This window comes from Ziziphus jujuba, chromosome 8, assembly GCF_031755915.1.
Source record: "Ziziphus jujuba cultivar Dongzao chromosome 8, ASM3175591v1".
NCBI classification, from domain to species: domain Eukaryota; kingdom Viridiplantae; phylum Streptophyta; class Magnoliopsida; order Rosales; family Rhamnaceae; genus Ziziphus; species Ziziphus jujuba.
In genome coordinates, this window is record NC_083386.1 from 28,445,414 (window position 1) to 28,461,205 (window position 15,792).

The 15,792-nt window shown below is 35.2% G+C and overlaps 3 protein-coding genes across 5 annotated transcripts; all 3 read left to right on the forward strand.

Annotated features, from left to right (window-relative positions):
- The first annotated feature begins 1,179 nt into the window (after positions 1 to 1,179).
- Positions 1,180 to 4,932, forward strand: LOC107414775 (protein IQ-DOMAIN 21). 3 transcript variants are annotated; one of them, XM_048470550.2, is made up of 5 exons: positions 1,180 to 1,431; positions 1,722 to 1,820; positions 2,777 to 3,067; positions 3,496 to 3,891; positions 4,054 to 4,932. In XM_048470550.2, the coding sequence occupies exons 2-5, from the start codon at positions 1,740 to 1,742 to the stop codon at positions 4,708 to 4,710; spliced, it is 1,425 nt and encodes a 474-aa protein (XP_048326507.1). In that variant the 5' UTR covers positions 1,180 to 1,431; positions 1,722 to 1,739; the 3' UTR covers positions 4,711 to 4,932. The 3 variants fall into 3 exon arrangements, with proteins under 3 accessions (XP_048326507.1, XP_015878442.1, XP_015878443.1); XM_016022956.4 differs by having other exon boundaries at positions 1,184 to 1,431; positions 1,719 to 1,820; positions 4,051 to 4,932; XM_016022957.4 differs by having other exon boundaries at positions 1,185 to 1,431; positions 4,051 to 4,932.
- A 903-nt stretch (positions 4,933 to 5,835) lies between these two features.
- On the forward strand, positions 5,836 to 11,609 carry LOC107403443 (soluble starch synthase 1, chloroplastic/amyloplastic). Its single transcript, XM_016010331.4, has 15 exons — positions 5,836 to 6,349; positions 7,370 to 7,758; positions 7,878 to 7,955; positions 8,066 to 8,190; positions 8,461 to 8,542; positions 9,097 to 9,270; positions 9,529 to 9,610; positions 9,724 to 9,815; positions 9,891 to 9,953; positions 10,040 to 10,129; positions 10,304 to 10,428; positions 10,517 to 10,625; positions 10,705 to 10,760; positions 10,921 to 10,960; positions 11,141 to 11,609. Exons 1-15 carry the CDS (start codon positions 6,034 to 6,036, stop codon positions 11,297 to 11,299), a joined length of 1,980 nt encoding a protein of 659 aa, XP_015865817.1. The 5' UTR covers positions 5,836 to 6,033; the 3' UTR covers positions 11,300 to 11,609.
- Positions 11,610 to 12,826: 1,217 nt separating this feature from the next.
- Positions 12,827 to 14,670, forward strand: LOC107414797 (phytolongin Phyl2.2). The gene has a single exon (XM_048469841.2). The coding sequence runs from the start codon at positions 13,449 to 13,451 to the stop codon at positions 14,226 to 14,228; it is 780 nt and encodes a 259-aa protein (XP_048325798.1). The 5' UTR covers positions 12,827 to 13,448; the 3' UTR covers positions 14,229 to 14,670.
- Positions 14,671 to 15,792: the final 1,122 nt, after the last annotated feature.

Here is a 15,792-nt window from a genome sequence, read left to right on the forward strand (position 1 = left end):
TAAATCCATAAAATAAATGTGTTTTCTATTGTGGGTTTTTTTCCATTTTTTTTTTTTTTTTTTTTTTTTTGGTGGGTGGGCTTGCTTTGGAATTGGAAAATTATGAGGTTTTGGTAAGAGGATACAGTGAAATATTAAAATTTAATTTGAGGGTTATTTTTAAGTTTGGAGGCAGAGAGGAAGATAAAATTAGGTTTTTGATTACAGATTAAGACACGCAAAAGTAATTACCAAATCCTTTCATAGATATTAATCCTTATTGATAAGTAAAGCAATGACAGTATTCTATTAATTTATTTTCATATGAACCACATTTTTATGGTGAAAAGATGTGCAATTGAAGCTTCACAACTTCAGTAATTTATTTTTACCCCTTTTTTTTTTTTAATAAAAAAAAATTATGGGTTGAGTTGCCCCTCAGTGAAGATCTTAATGAAATTGATGTTGCAGGTACATGATACCATTCATCAAAAACACTAATAAAAACATTAATTGGGTTGAAGAATAATCAATGTCACAGCAAAAATAAAAATAAAAAGGATCATCAATATGAGCATCTAATAATATTGACTTCATATTTCCCAGTTTTTCATTTTCATTTTTGCCCACCAATCTTTTCACATTAAAAGTCCTGATGCAATATTATTTCATTTAATTGTTGGGTAGGAAAAAAAGTTGAAATGGCATCCAAACTTAAATTACAAAGCAACAGACGTTCAGTTTCTGCATCATGATTAAGAGAACAATAATAACTTCAAATTTCAATAACGGGCTCCAAATTCAAAATCCCATACAATATCTTACACATTCGTTCTAGATTTTTATTTTTTTAAAAATTTGGTTTGTTATATTCTTCCTTTAAAATACAATTTTATGTATTTTCCAATTTTAGATCAGAGACGCCACGTAATACTCCAACTATGTTGACCAAGTTTTTAAACCTTTGCAACCGGCAATCTTAATAATATTATTATAATATCAAGTTTTTAGATAAATATTAAAAAAAGAAAAGGTGGGCAGGTAATTGTTATAACATCAAAGTATTGGGGTCTTTTTTAATTTAAACCAAAAATATTAAAAAAAGAAAAAAATTACACGAGGGAAGAGGATGACGTGGCAGGAGAGCTTTAAGCCGGGGGCTCAACGGTATTTTGCACTAGAAATACAAAGTCGACCTCTTCCCCCGTGAAATCGTTAAATACTAACGGCGATTGCGCGGGCGTGCAGTTACTCTTCTCACTCACTCTCTCCCTCTCTCTCTCACTCGACTCTAGATGAGCTTTTTTTTTTTCTCTCTCCGTTTCGACGAGTTTCAGACACACAATTTTTTTCTTTCTTTTCTATGAAATGCATGGAAAATGAGACTGAGAGCACATACAGAACAAATTTCCAATCCAACTGATCCAAACTTTTCAAACATATATTCATCAGGTTCTGATTCATCAATCATACCTTTGTTTCTCTTCTATATATATATATATATATATTATATTTATGATCTATGTGGATTTTTTTTCTACAGCATTTTATGGGTGTTCGAGTTTTGAATATGTCTTGTTGATTTCGATATCTGGGTTTTTATTTATTTATTTTTTTAAATATATAATATATTTTTTGTTTTAAAATTTGCGTTATATTATGGAGTTAAGAAGATGACTGAAACTTTGACGTTTTGATATGGCTAATTTTTGTTGATATGGCGGTGGGTGATAATTAAGAAGACGATCTTTTGGCCGGAGATGGGGAAGAAAGGAGGCGGTTGGTTCGCGTCGGTCAAGAAAGTCTTTAAGCCTTCTTCTAAGGACTTGCCTGACAAAAAGGTAATTTATTTTATTCCCATTAGAAAAAAAAAAAAAAAAAAGGGATTTGAGTGCCTCTTCAATCTTTATTATGAAATAAATTTCTTTGATTTTAAGTTTTCATTATCAAAACTGACCCAAAAAATTCCAATTATATACTCCAAGAATGATGATCTTACAATTATTTTCTTAGTTCCTTTTTATTTATTTACTTTATTTGTTTAGCTTTATTCTATTGACAGATACCACATACCAATCTTATAATATTTCAATGGTGTTTAAAAATTCTTCAAATGAATGAATCAAAGGATATTTTAAATACTTTTTTTTTTTAAAATTTCTGTCCAATATTTTATTATAATTAAGTAATCTGATAGAATCAACAAATTATATTTCACCCAAAAAAAAAAAAATTTTTTTAAAGCAATTAAAAAAGAAATCAAAGTTCATAAAAGCATATGGGTTAGATTCATAAATGTGATTGGTCAGAAAATGTTATGTATATGCATCATATTTAGTACTCTACAACCAACCCCCGTATTTTTAAGTTTCTAAATTTCAACAAAAAATAGACCTGTCTGATAGTAACACATCCTCAAATTGACCACCCCTGCTTTTACCATGGCCAGTTTTAGCCAGTGAAAGGAGGACTGGTCACTTGCATTATTTTTCACAATGAATCAAATATTAAAGATGAGCCTACACTTTTACTGCATTTTTTTAGAAGGTGCCTCCAATGGTCCCCTTTCAACATGACCATATAATGTAGCAAAGGCTTTTGACACGTTATTATCACTCCAACTAAGCCATCACCATCATGGTCATGTGCATCTTCTATGTCAGATTTCAATCATCCCCTATGGAAATTTCTTATCCCACTTTGTGACAATCACTGGTTTGTTTTATAGTGTAGTAAATAATACTTCCTTTAGTGCCAAGTTGCAAGCTTACTGTTAATTGATGACATTAATTTTTAGAAGGAGAATCAGGAGAAATGGCAGCATGATGCTCCAGAGGTTGTTTCGTTTGAACATTTTCCGGCAGAGAGTTCTCCGGATATCACAAATGATGAGAGCGCTGCGTCGACTCCAACGGTTGAGGATAGAAACCATGCCATTGCTGTTGCTGTGGCAACTGCTGCAGCTGCAGAGGCTGCAGTTGCAGCAGCACAAGCAGCGGCCAAAGTTGTTCGTCTGGCTGGTTATGGTCGTCACTCTAGGGAAGAAAGGGCTGCAACACTCATACAATCACATTACAGAGGATATCTAGTAAGACCTTTTGTTTTACTCTCAGTCACACAAATAACTAAGTGTAACCATATTGATCTGCTTATAATATGATATAATGTTTCATTTTTATACATATCTCAAATTGGGTTTCCTTGACCATAATGTTTGGACTGCTTTGTAATGTGCAAAGAAGTTGACGGATTTTATTGATGATAAATATTGAACCTGCAGTATCCAACATTTCAATCTTTTGGATGGCATTTAAGTTCCTCAGTTCATGTACCAAGAAGCTATTACTTAATTTTTAGGGTCTGCTCTGGGCCAAATCCTTTCTTCTTTGTTTCTTGGTTAAAATTCTACATTTTTCTTTTAGTTGTCACATTTAAAATGCTTTAATGAGTCTCTTAAGGTCTTTAAGAATGCTTGTTTCCCATGTCAATGAAAAGCTGCTGCGAATGAAATTGTAGGCCCGAAGGGCTTTGCGTGCATTGAAGGGATTGGTGAGGCTGCAAGCACTGGTCAGAGGCCATAATGTGAGAAAGCAAGCACAGATGACAATGAGATGTATGCAAGCGTTAGTTCGTGTACAGGCAAGAGTACGAGCACGAAGACTTCAATTGACCCATGATAAGCTTCAGAACCAGAACCAGGTAGATGAAGGAGAAGAAGAAGAAGAAGAAGAAGAAGAAAGAGGAGGATTAGAAGTGCAAAAGCTGAAAAATGCCATGAAAAAATATGAAAAAAGCAGGGATAGTAGGCATCAAAGACAACAAAGTTCAGACAGAATCAAAGACCTCCCTTCAAGGAGACATGATGCTGTAGTGAAAAGGGAGAGAGCTCTTGCTTATGCTTTTGCCTACCAGGTCAGTCAGCTTTCTTTTCTCAGTGCCTCTCATTACCATCGTGATTATTGCCTTGCTTTCATGTTTTGGAAAAAAGATATTGTTTTAATGTTTTGGAAAAGTATCTCGCACTTATATTGTAATGATGTTAGCTTTTTGGTCTCCCATTGATTACAATAGCAGCAACAGCAACAACATCAACAGCTCCTCAAAACTCTCACAGACGGTAATGATTTTGGGCCCACAACGGATCAACGTGAAAAGGCCCAATGGGGCTGGAACTGGCTCGAGCATTGGATGTCGTCGCAACCATACAATGCCCGCCACTCCAGCCCACGAGATGGAACTTATGTGACACTGCCGGCCACCACCACCACCAGCGACGACATGTCAGAGAAGACGGTGGAAATGGACATTGTTGCAGGTTCAGGCTCGAGTAACATCAATATGGGCCTGCTGAATGAAGACTCGATGGACTCAGACCCATATTCTACGAGGCAGCATAGACAAACAAGCTCAAACAATGTCCCTAGCTACATGGCCCCAACTAAGTCTGCCAAGGCCAAGGTAAGAAGTCAAGGCAATGTCAAACATAGAGCGCCGTATACTCCTCAGTGGAACCCATCAACTAGAAAAGGATCGGTTACTGGGTCGGGGTGTGATTCCTCAAGCTCTGGTGGAGGAACTGGAACCTACCATCTTCCAAGGAGCCCAAGCCCAAAACACAGTGGGTTAGGTTTGCAAGGTAGAAGAGCTGTGGGCTGTAGCCCGGATTCACCTGGGCATGATGATTGGGCCTTACCTTTGAGTGTTCATGGTTGGAGGCATGATTTTGATTAGTTGTGATTGCAAAGAACTTTGGATGTGTGATTGATGACACAAACTTTCTTTGTCATTGTCAATATGTTGTTTATTTATTTTTTGTTTTTTTATCGTATTAATGATGATGTATGCAACAATGGACACAGCAATTTGTGATCTTAGCAATTTGTGATCTTATGTATATTTTGAACTTTTGCAATACCAATATCGATAAACATATATATTTTCTTTATGAGAAAATCGAGAGCAATGTGTAATTTAACGATATTTTGTTTTTGGCAATACCAATATTGGGGTTTGCCATACATTAAAAAAAATAAAAAATTATGAAATAAAAGAGTAAAGTAAATCCTATTTAATAAAATAATTAAATCAAAGATATTTATCTTGATAATTATGTAATTAATTTAGTAATATCTAAAAATTTGCATTCAACTTTTAAATGGATTCAATATTATATATTGTGACCAAAATACATAGGAAAAAGATTGTGTTCTTCCAAACCAACTAATTACGCAATAAGGTTTTAACTTATTTGAGTCACTCTCTCTCTCTCTCTCTCTCTCTATATATATATATATATAAATGGACCATATTAACATTTTAACGGTAAACATTCTAGCCTGGATCAGCATCTAAAATTTGGATCAATAATTTATTTAGCTTTAGAGCAAGAAATCCACTTGCCAAATTGAAGGAGAGATGGGATACAACTTTCACGTGATGATACTGAAATTTTCTCTTTTCCTCGGGAAAATGACCAATCTGTTCAAACTCTGCATCTACACTCGACACTTTTCTCTGCTTTGCGGCAATATATGATATGCTCACTCTTTCTGTTGCTCTTTCTCTTTCACTTTCTTATTTTTGTTTTCATTGCTTTTCCACGTGTCCTCATTCAAGCCGTCCCACCTTGCTTGTCAAACATAGTACAAAGGTTCGGGCTATTGTACTCTACATCAATTTTCCCTGAAACCAAATCCCCATTTTCCATTAATACATCGCCACGTCAACAGAATGAGTTGAAGTGGCATGCATAGGGTGGTATTGGCAAGAGACTGTGGTGGTGTAGAGCAGAGAATTAATTTCTCAACTTTGGCAACTTTTTCTGGATCTCACACAATCTCTCTCTCTCTCTCTTTCTCTCCTATAATAAACCAGTTGTATTGTACTTTAGTTTTCTCTCCGTCAATATATCTCTCTTATAAGATTTCTTTGCACTTTCAACCACAAATCACGATGCCTTTCGTCTTATATGGGTCACTCAAGTCTCTTTCTATAAATTTCTCTCTTAGACTCGTCTAATAATTTCTTTGTTTAATTTCCTACTCTTTCTTTCACATGGAGTCTCTTAGAATCAGTGGCCTAATCCCACCATGCAACTCTATCTCAAATGTAAGACATTCTAGAATATTATTATTGAATTCCAAAGTCATTGGGCAACAGGGTTTTGCTTCTTTGTGGAGAAGAGGAGGGAGTTGTAGGAGGAGGATGAGTTTGAGTCTGAGAGCTGGATCAGTTTCTGGTGGAAATGAAAGTGCTTTGGGTGGTTTGCAAGAAGAAGAAGATAAAAAGAAGAAGGAAAAAGGTCTCGTATTGGGCACTGGGAGGGATGTCTCTGGCTCTGCTATTGGCCTTCATCTAATTCCTTCATCTGGTATACATGTTTTTGATTTGGAAATTGGAATAGTAGAAATTTTTTTCTTCTTTTGGTTTAATATTTTTGAATTTTTGGAAGTGCCATAAACTATGTTCCAAATTCTGGGATATGCTTTGATTTTTGGTATATTTAACTAAAAAGTTTGATATTTTTAATCATTATTATAACAGCCTTTTCTCTGTTCATATTAAAATATTAATTGACGAATTCTTTTTGACATTTCTTTTAAAGATGCTGTCAAATCAGCCATCTGGGAGTTCTTAAATTTGCTACAGTTTGATTCGTGTATAGTATAATTATATAAAAGATTTCTACTTCTTTCATCTTTAGGATCGCCTATAGACAGAAAACTCTTTCAAATTTGATTATTGCATGGAATTTATTTGATGGGTGTTTGTTTTACTTATTTATTTATTTTAATGATGGGAATTAAAAATAATATGGAGGCGTTACAGAGTAGTGCAAGGCTCTGAACTTTTTCCCCTTTTAAGAGTTCAAAATAGATGAAAAATTTCGACGTGATCACATGCTCTGGCATGCTAATAGGGATGGGACTTGTGACTCGATAGGAAATGATCCACAGGATTGCTATAGTTATTAGAATATCAGGCACTTTTAGAATCAAGTGGTTGCTAATTGGTCTTAATGTTATTAAAGACCTAAACTAGTCACCAAAATCCTTACATGGGGACCATATTTTGAACTTTTGTTTCCATAAGTGAAATTTATTTATTTATATTTTGTTGCCATTTGAACAAATTTGGGCGACTCTTTATTCAATTATTCCATGGAATTTGTCAATTGGGTAGATATGGTTTTGGATTGTACACCAATGTGCATGATTTTCTGGCTCTCAACAAAGTCTAAAATGGTGACTAGACCTTGGGATGTATATTATGCATTGTCTTGTTAATATATGATAGAACTCCAATCCTGCACTGTGTCAAATTTTCAAGTATTGAATTTTTATGAATCATTATAGAAATCGACTGCAATTTCAATTAATTTCCATTATAGGTGAAACTCAAGTCATTGACTCATCCGGTGAAGATGCAACCACCGAAACAGTGGAAGATGCAACTACTGTAACGGAAGAAGAGGCAGATGACACAGATGAAAAAGAGGAAGCCCTTGCAAAAGTAACCTACAATATTGTCTTTGTTACTTCTGAAGCAGCACCTTATTCGAAAACGGGTGGCTTGGCTGATGTTTGTGGTTCATTGCCTATAGCACTTGCTGCCCGTGGTCACCGTGTTATGGTTGTCTCCCCTAGATATCTCAATGGTACATCTTTGGACAAAATCTATGCCAGTGCTGTTGATTTAGACACCCATGTCAAGATATATTGCTTCGGAGGAGAGCAAGAGGTTGCCTTCTTCCATCAGTATAGGGAGCGTGTTGATTGGGTAAATATTCTGCAGACTTGCCTACCAGTATTGTTGTAGTTCTGTCTCGTATCTTAGTAATATCTATGAACTTCGAGAATCTTTTTGATAATGATGAACCCCTTCACTCCTATCTTCAGGTGTTTGTGGACCATCCATCATTCCATAGACCTGGAAATCCATATGGGGATATTTATGGCGCTTTTGGTGATAACCAGGCATGTGTTATATTGCTCAAACTGTAATTTTGCAGTGATAGATCGCTGAACTAAGCATGCTTTATGGTTCAGAAATAATGATAAGTTTTATTTCTCATTTGGTTTTACAGTTTCGGTTCACTTTACTTTGCCATGCAGCATGCGAAGCTCCACTGGTGCTTCCATTAGGAGGGTACACCTATGGAGAGAATTCTTTGTTCATCGTCAATGACTGGCATGCAGGGCTTGTGCCAGTGTAAGCGATTGATTAACTCTGCCAATATTGCAAATTTAAAAGTTTCAAGATACACACTGTGTGGTATATCTGAACTATATGTTGGTTAATGGAAACTACAATTTTGCTGCTGGCTTATTTGTTCTCTTATTGAAGATTTTGTTTTTAATATTTTAATAGTATTCTTGGGGTGCTTCCTCTCTCTGTCTCTCTCTGTGAAGTTCATTCATGAGTCTTGGTAAAGCTAGAGATGATGGTAGAGTATTGACAATTACATGTCTTCTAGTTCAGGCTTTTGGCAGCCAAGTATCGTCCATATGGAGTTTACAAGGATGCCCGAAGTATTCTCGTAATCCACAACCTTGCACATCAGGTAGATAATTTTCCTCTCTTCTAATTTGTTAGTTAATTTTTCAGTTGTTGCATTAACAAACATAGTATCAGAGCATGGATGTCCTCCCTCAAAGCATGAGTTAAATTCCAGAAGTTCCTGGCTAAGGACACCGAGGAAATTCAATCATCAATAGATTACTTACTGGTTTATGTAATTGTCTTGAATAACAATGTCACAGAATCAAATGTAAACGCAGAAATATAGTTCTTTGTATGTGAATTTATGTTCTTGCAGTAATTTGCTCGTTTTTATGGATCAAGTGATCAAGTCCTTGCTTATAATGAAAGGAAAAATGTGTAGTCTGAAAATTGTGGTGAAAGTAATTTTGAGGCTAAATTGTCATTGGTTAAAGCAACCTTCTAACAGTGGCGAGCTTTATCCTTTGTAGAGGATACAACAAAATGGTTAAAAGTTACACAACTCAATTATCAGCATAATTCAAATTTATTGTAAAAGTCGTCTATATCTATCAGTCATATCTTTCAGGCATTCAGTGAAACCAATCTAATTAACTTTTCTTGTGCCCATTTAAGGGAGTGGAACCTGCAGCCACATACAAGAATTTGGGACTACCTCCACAGTGGTATGGAGCACTCGAGTGGATATTTCCAACATGGGCAAGGACACATGCGCTCGACACAGGTGAAGCTGTCAACATTCTGAAGGGTGCAATTGTGACTGCCGATCGAATACTAACAGTTAGCCAGGTCAGATACCTTATACATTGTATATTATTCATGAAGGATTTATTTGATGAAATGTTAGACACTCTAATTACCTGTAATATGGATCTATATTTAGATTCTTTTTCAACTTAAAGCAAGTTTATATTTGGAAACTTCTATGTGAAAAATCCTTCAGCAAGATGCTCTTATTCTTTTAAGGAAAATGCTATAATATTTAGGGTTCTCATAGTGCATCAGCAGTGTAGACTTTGATTTTCAAATTGTACCTTCTAAATGCAGGGATACTCCTGGGAGATTACGACTGGTGAAGGCGGATATGGTCTGCACGAGCTACTAAGTAGTAGAAAGAGTGTTCTTAATGGTATGGCTGTTTGACTTTGTATGTCTACCTTTGTAGATTGGTGCCATGCTGAGAAGGATATCTTGCAGTTTACCATGCTGATACTACTTTTTGATGTTTACTGTTATGAGCAGGGATTACAAATGGCATTGATGTTGCTGAATGGGATCCATCTTCAGATGAATACATTGATTTCCATTATTCTGCTGATGATCTTTCTGGAAAGGTGTCTAAATCTGTTGTTTCTCAGAAAATGTTTACTATTCCAGAAAATTTCCCTTACCCGCTATTGCAATTGCAGGTTAAGTGCAAGGTTGCTCTGCAGAAGGAATTAGATCTTCCTGTTAGGCCTGATTGCCCATTGGTAACATGTTTAATGTCAATCTATATATTGGCTTGGTAGCAAAACCTTTTATGTCATGTTATTGATGTGATTCTTCATTTTCGTAGATTGGCTTCATTGGGAGATTAGATTACCAGAAAGGCATTGACTTGATTCGTCTCACGATGCCAGAGATCCTGCAAGATGATGTACAATTTGTAAGTTTTTCTTTTCTTACCATGCATTCAACCATCTGTTCACCTATCTGTAAGCATATTTATATAAAATAAAAGTAAAGCAGTTTCCTTCATAGATAGGTGTTTGTGAGTTTGTCTATCAAATTTGGGTTCAAGTCTTTTATCAAGTTACCAATGCCATTGAATATATTGCAGGTTATGCTGGGTTCTGGAGATCCACAGTACGAGAACTGGATGAAAGCAACAGAATCAGCATATAGAAATAAATTCCGGGGTTGGGGTGGATTTAATGTACCAATTTCTCATAGGATAACGGCAGGGTAATATATATAGTTTCATTTTTTTCTGTTTAGATGCTACTTAAAATATTCATGACAATGGCTTATTCTGATCTTAAATAATAACCAGCTGTGACATACTGTTGATGCCCTCGAGATTCGAGCCCTGTGGGCTAAATCAATTATATGCAATGAGATATGGAACTGTACCTGTGGTTCATGCGACTGGAGGACTTAGAGTAAGTTTAAACATTCTAGAAATTACATATAGTATTCTGTTGCTAGTCTGTCTCTAATACCATGCTCTTTGTATTTCAGGATACCGTAGAGAATTTCAATCCCTATGCTCAAGGAGGCAGTGGTGAAGGCACAGGGTATATGGTTGCTTTAACAAACACTGACATAATATGCTCACACACACACACACACACACACACACACATACACACACACACACATGCGTCTATAAATATATTATTATGTTTAGAAAGTGCATAGAAACTAGTTATGACATTGTCATGGAATTTTTTGCAGGTGGGCTTTTTCTCCACTAACAAAAGAGAGTATGTTGGGGGTATGTTATGTCATATTTAAAATAATACTAAAATCATTTCCCGTCTATATATAGTTTGAAAGTTATTTACAAATTTGTTGTCTTTCTTCTTTGAGAACTGGATAAATGAGTACTATGATGGATATCTTAATCTCATGGAGCTTACTGATGCTGAAAAATTTACTGTTTCATTATTCACAGACGCTAAGAGTTGCTGTTCAGACTTTCAAAGAGCACAAATCTTCATGGGAGGGATTGATGAAAAGAGGTATGCAGAAGGATTTCACATGGGAAAGCTCAGCAGTAAAGTATGAGCAAGTCTTTGAATGGGTGTTTTTGGATCCACCCTACATTGGCTGAAGGAAAAGAGAAGAAGAAAAGTTTCAAAAGAAGACAAACTAAACCCCCTCTGGCATTTTCCATTGATGAGTCCAACGAATTTGGACAACCTTTTTTCATGGTCTACCAGATGGGTTGCTGCTGTATGGAGGAAAGTTCAATCTCATTTTTACATTGGTTAATACATAATAAGTAGTAAGGAATATTTTCTTGCTGTAATTTTGATCACCTTTTTCAATCGGAGCGAGTAAAACTTGTTCTGATATTGGACATTAATTATAAATTAGACTAATTGATCCATACAGTATAAAAAGCTACTACATATACAATATGTCTTGTATCAATAGGGAATAGAAGGAATAGGTATATTTTGGTTTGCCAGAAAATGATTGCCTTTTCTTTGTCTGGGAAAACTGGTGTAGATTCTTTGGAAATGAAATTTGGATTGCCATTTTTGCTTCCATCCCCATTTGGACGGCGAAAAAAAAAGGGCCTCTGTAATTAAAATTAACCTTCTTAGTTTCACATAAGATTTTGTATTTCATTTGGCTTTGCTTGTGTTTCAAGAAAAGAATAGTCTTAAGCTCCCATAAGTTGGTTGCTTGAGCTTGTTTTTCTTTTCAAGTACTCAAAACTGGTTTCTTATACTTCTGTTTAGCAGCAAAGCTTTTAAAAGTCAAAGTCAATCAATTTGGATAATTTTCTCTTAATCAAACATTTCATTTTCCTAGATCTTGAATACCAATTACGGCAGGTCATTTTCAATACTTAAAATTGCAAATAGATTTGGATATAGTATTTTTCCTTCTTTTTTTTTTTTTCTTTTTTTTTTTTCTTTATTGGTGGTTTAGAATCGTCATCAATATAATTTCTTGTCCTATAAATCTTAAATAAGTTTCATATAAATCTCAACAAACAAGCAGTTTAGCAGAATGTGTATACACGTCATGCTTTTTTTTTTTGGGGCAAAAAACAAAAAAATACCTATACAATTAAAAGAAAATAAGATTGCATGTTGTGTTGGATAGATCCTAAGCTTAAGACGAAAAAATCAACCTTCTCTAAAGAAGAAAGATGACCAAAGAATCAATACCCTCGGGAAACTTTTATTACACGTAAGATCTAAAGAGGACAAAGCAAATTGACATTTTTGTAGTTTGTGCAGATCTGACCTAGAAATACAAAAAGTCAGTCCCGTTCTTGTCAAATAATCAACTTGTTTTAAATTCTTCAACAACTAAATTCTTTACCGATAATCCAAGCAAAAAAGAAAAAAAAGTTTCAAAATTAAGAATTTATATTTTTTTTGTCTTCTTTTGGGTTTCAGATAAGAAAAACCCATAATGATTAGAAATAAATAAAAGAAGAAAAAAGAATTTTTCTTTTTATGGGTTGTTAGAATTAAATGCAATAGTTTCTGGCAGTATCATACTGAGGCATTTTTTTGGATCCAATGATAAGACCTTGCTTTGCCAACCGAAAGCCTTCCAAGTGGCAACAATTCATTGCCCAGATCACCTCTTTTAAAATTTCATAATTGTACCAGTTTTCAATGATCTTAGTTTGAAGGACACTTCTTACACCCCACAAACCAAAAAAAAAAAAAAAAAAAAAAACAAGAGGTTGTAAGGGTACTTTGGTACTTAAAGGTATTTCCCAATGGAACAATAAGAGCATTTTGCAGTAGTTATTCTGTTTTTATTTTTTATCCTCTTCCTTTCTAGCCTCTTTAATTTTCTGCTTCTCTTTTAAGGACCAAACCCTAGCAAAATAACAGAGTAGATTGGGTAGATTTCCAAATAAAAGGAGTTTTTAGATAGAGAAAAGTGGGAAATTCTGAAAGTGGGTTTTTGAGAAAAGGAATATTCTGACTTCCGAGAGAGATTTAACACAGAAAACAGAAAAAAGGATTTTTTTTTTTTTTTTTTGTCTAATTCTGTGTTTTATGGAAGAGAGAGAGGTTGAAAATTAAAGATTGGTTATTTTCTGAGTCAAGACAATCTAAAACAATCAGTTTTCTGCGAGATAGAGAATCCCAATTAGAAAAGCTCTGTTTTTGGGATGCGAATTCTCTTCGATCCAATTCGATATTGCATTTCCTTGCTCTGTTCCGGTCTGTGAAATTCCAATTCAAAAGCTTAGATCTTTTTTTTTCTCGAATACCATATCAATGATTTCGAATCCAAATCTAATCTGCTACGCCTGCATTGCCAAGAACACCACAATCCTTGCCCAGTTCAGCAAAGAATCTGATCTCGAAGACTTGGCTCAGCAATGCATCGAAAAAGCCCCTCCTTACCACTCCATGTTCTCTCAAACGGTCAGAGAAAGAACTTATACCTTCTTGCTCGATGACCCATTTGTCTATTTCGCTATTTTCTCTCAAGATCTTGATCAATCTGAGGGTATTTGGTTCTTAAACCGCTTGAAATCAGGTTTTCAGGAGTCTCTCAAAGGTGGGTCGATGAAGGGGTTTGACAATTTTAGCTCCCTTTGTTTTCAAGCTGAATTCGATGTTGTTGTAAGAGAAGTAATGGCGTTGAACTTGAAGTCGGACTTGGACTTGGTGGATTCTCCGCCTGTTGTATCAAATGGCAGTCGAAATCCCAGTTTGGATTCGTCAAAAGGTAAGAAATTGATTTTGACACCATTGCTTGGGAAACCGATTAAAGGGTTGAAGAAGAAGAAGAGATTGTCTGGTGAAAGCAATGGGGATTTTGGCAAAGATTTATCGATGGAGAATAAGTTGGATGTTTGTGAAGATATGAGCAGAGATTTCTCCATGTCTACGCAAAAAAATGTCACTTTGCATATAGGAGACAGGCAAAAGGCAAAGCAGGTTTGGAGAAAACATGTTTGGGTAGTTTTGTTGCTGGATTTGTTTGTCTGCGCCATCTTGTTTGGTATATGGTTGTGGGTTTGCAGGGGGTTCAAGTGCATTGATAGTTGAATTCAGGATCTTAAAAGGTTGAATTCAAAGCTGTGATATGTTCTTGAGGAATTTATAGTTGTAGATGTTGCTTTGACTTAAAAAATGCTTGACAATTATGCAAGGAGGCTTCTCGAATTCGTTTGATTTGAACCGGTACCTTCCTGCTTCTTTGACTGAACTCCTTGTGTAGATCTTGAGACAAGTCACTTCCATAGCTCTCAGTATAAAGTTTTCTTTTTTCTTTTTTCTTTTTTCTTTTTTCTTTTTTTTTCATCGGCCTCTTGTCATGCAATGCATCAAACTGTGTATATGTTAAGGTTCTTACCTGTGCAGGCGATGATATCTTTCTCTACTTTATTGCATCACTTACAATATTGTAATTGCTTCAATGGTTTGCCACCTGGCTGTATGATACTGCTTTGTTTTCCATTGATTTGGATTATGATTTTGACTTCTCTTTTATCTTTCTTCACCATTGTGATGCACATGAGGGAGATGACCGGCATGAATGGGTATTTAGATATCCAGGTCCATGAATACCTTCTTCAGTAGTTTCCTCTGTGTATACCCTTTCTTAATATCTTCACTTCTATTCCATTTCTTTCATTCATTTGTGTTATGGCTGGGAAATTGGCTATATAGTAGTAATATGTGTTCTAAGAAAAAGAAAATTTCGTGGCCTGTGGTTGTGAAGAGCTGATGATTATTTAACAGACTTTATAGAAACGCTTAATGTTATTGTATAAAAGTTGAATTAGCATTCTATATGAGGTTTGAATTTACCCAAAAAAAAAAAAAAAAAAAAAAAAAAAAGAAAAAAATTCCATAGGAGGTTTGTTAACCATCGAGCATTGAAGTTTTTATAATATGAATGTTTATTAAGTACCAAATTTTGATTGCCATTCATTGTTTGTAATCCTTAGCTGTTTAGATCCATTCCCTGGCAATAAATTCTTGATTAAGTAAGATTTGCAATGCATTAAGAAAGTTGAGAAGAATCATAGACGACAGATAATAATTCATTAAGGGCAAGGAAGTTGAGACCAGCTTGCAACTTTATTTCTTGGGGCATCTGTTTACAAAATGATACCTGGTTTCGTCTTTGATACTCCTGTTAATCTTTGAAAGTCGGGAAAGAATATCAGGAAATAGGATGATAAGAGTGATAGTTTTTGAGCTTGACAATTTTTCTTCAGTTTTTGAGCTTCTTCCTTTATTTATTTATTTATTTATTTTTTTTGGGGGGGTGGGGGGTGGGGTGTGTTGGGGAGTGGTGTGGTGGTGGGGTGGGTGTTAATTTCTCAGTTTTTGAGCTTCTTGACTATGATAAAGGAAATAGTTTAATACTAGCAATTCAATTTATGATCTGAGCTTTGTACCTCAACAAAGCATATTTTTACATTTTTCCCTAGCAAACTATTAATTGCCATGAGCTCATCTTGCAAATTCTGATGCCTCCGTAGCAAGCGATAAATGACCCCACAAAAAAAGGATGATTGCCTCTCCTGGGAGAGATTATAGTTCATATTTGAAGCACCAATATTAATTAATTTTCCCAGTGGGCCTAGGTAACTGCAAAGTA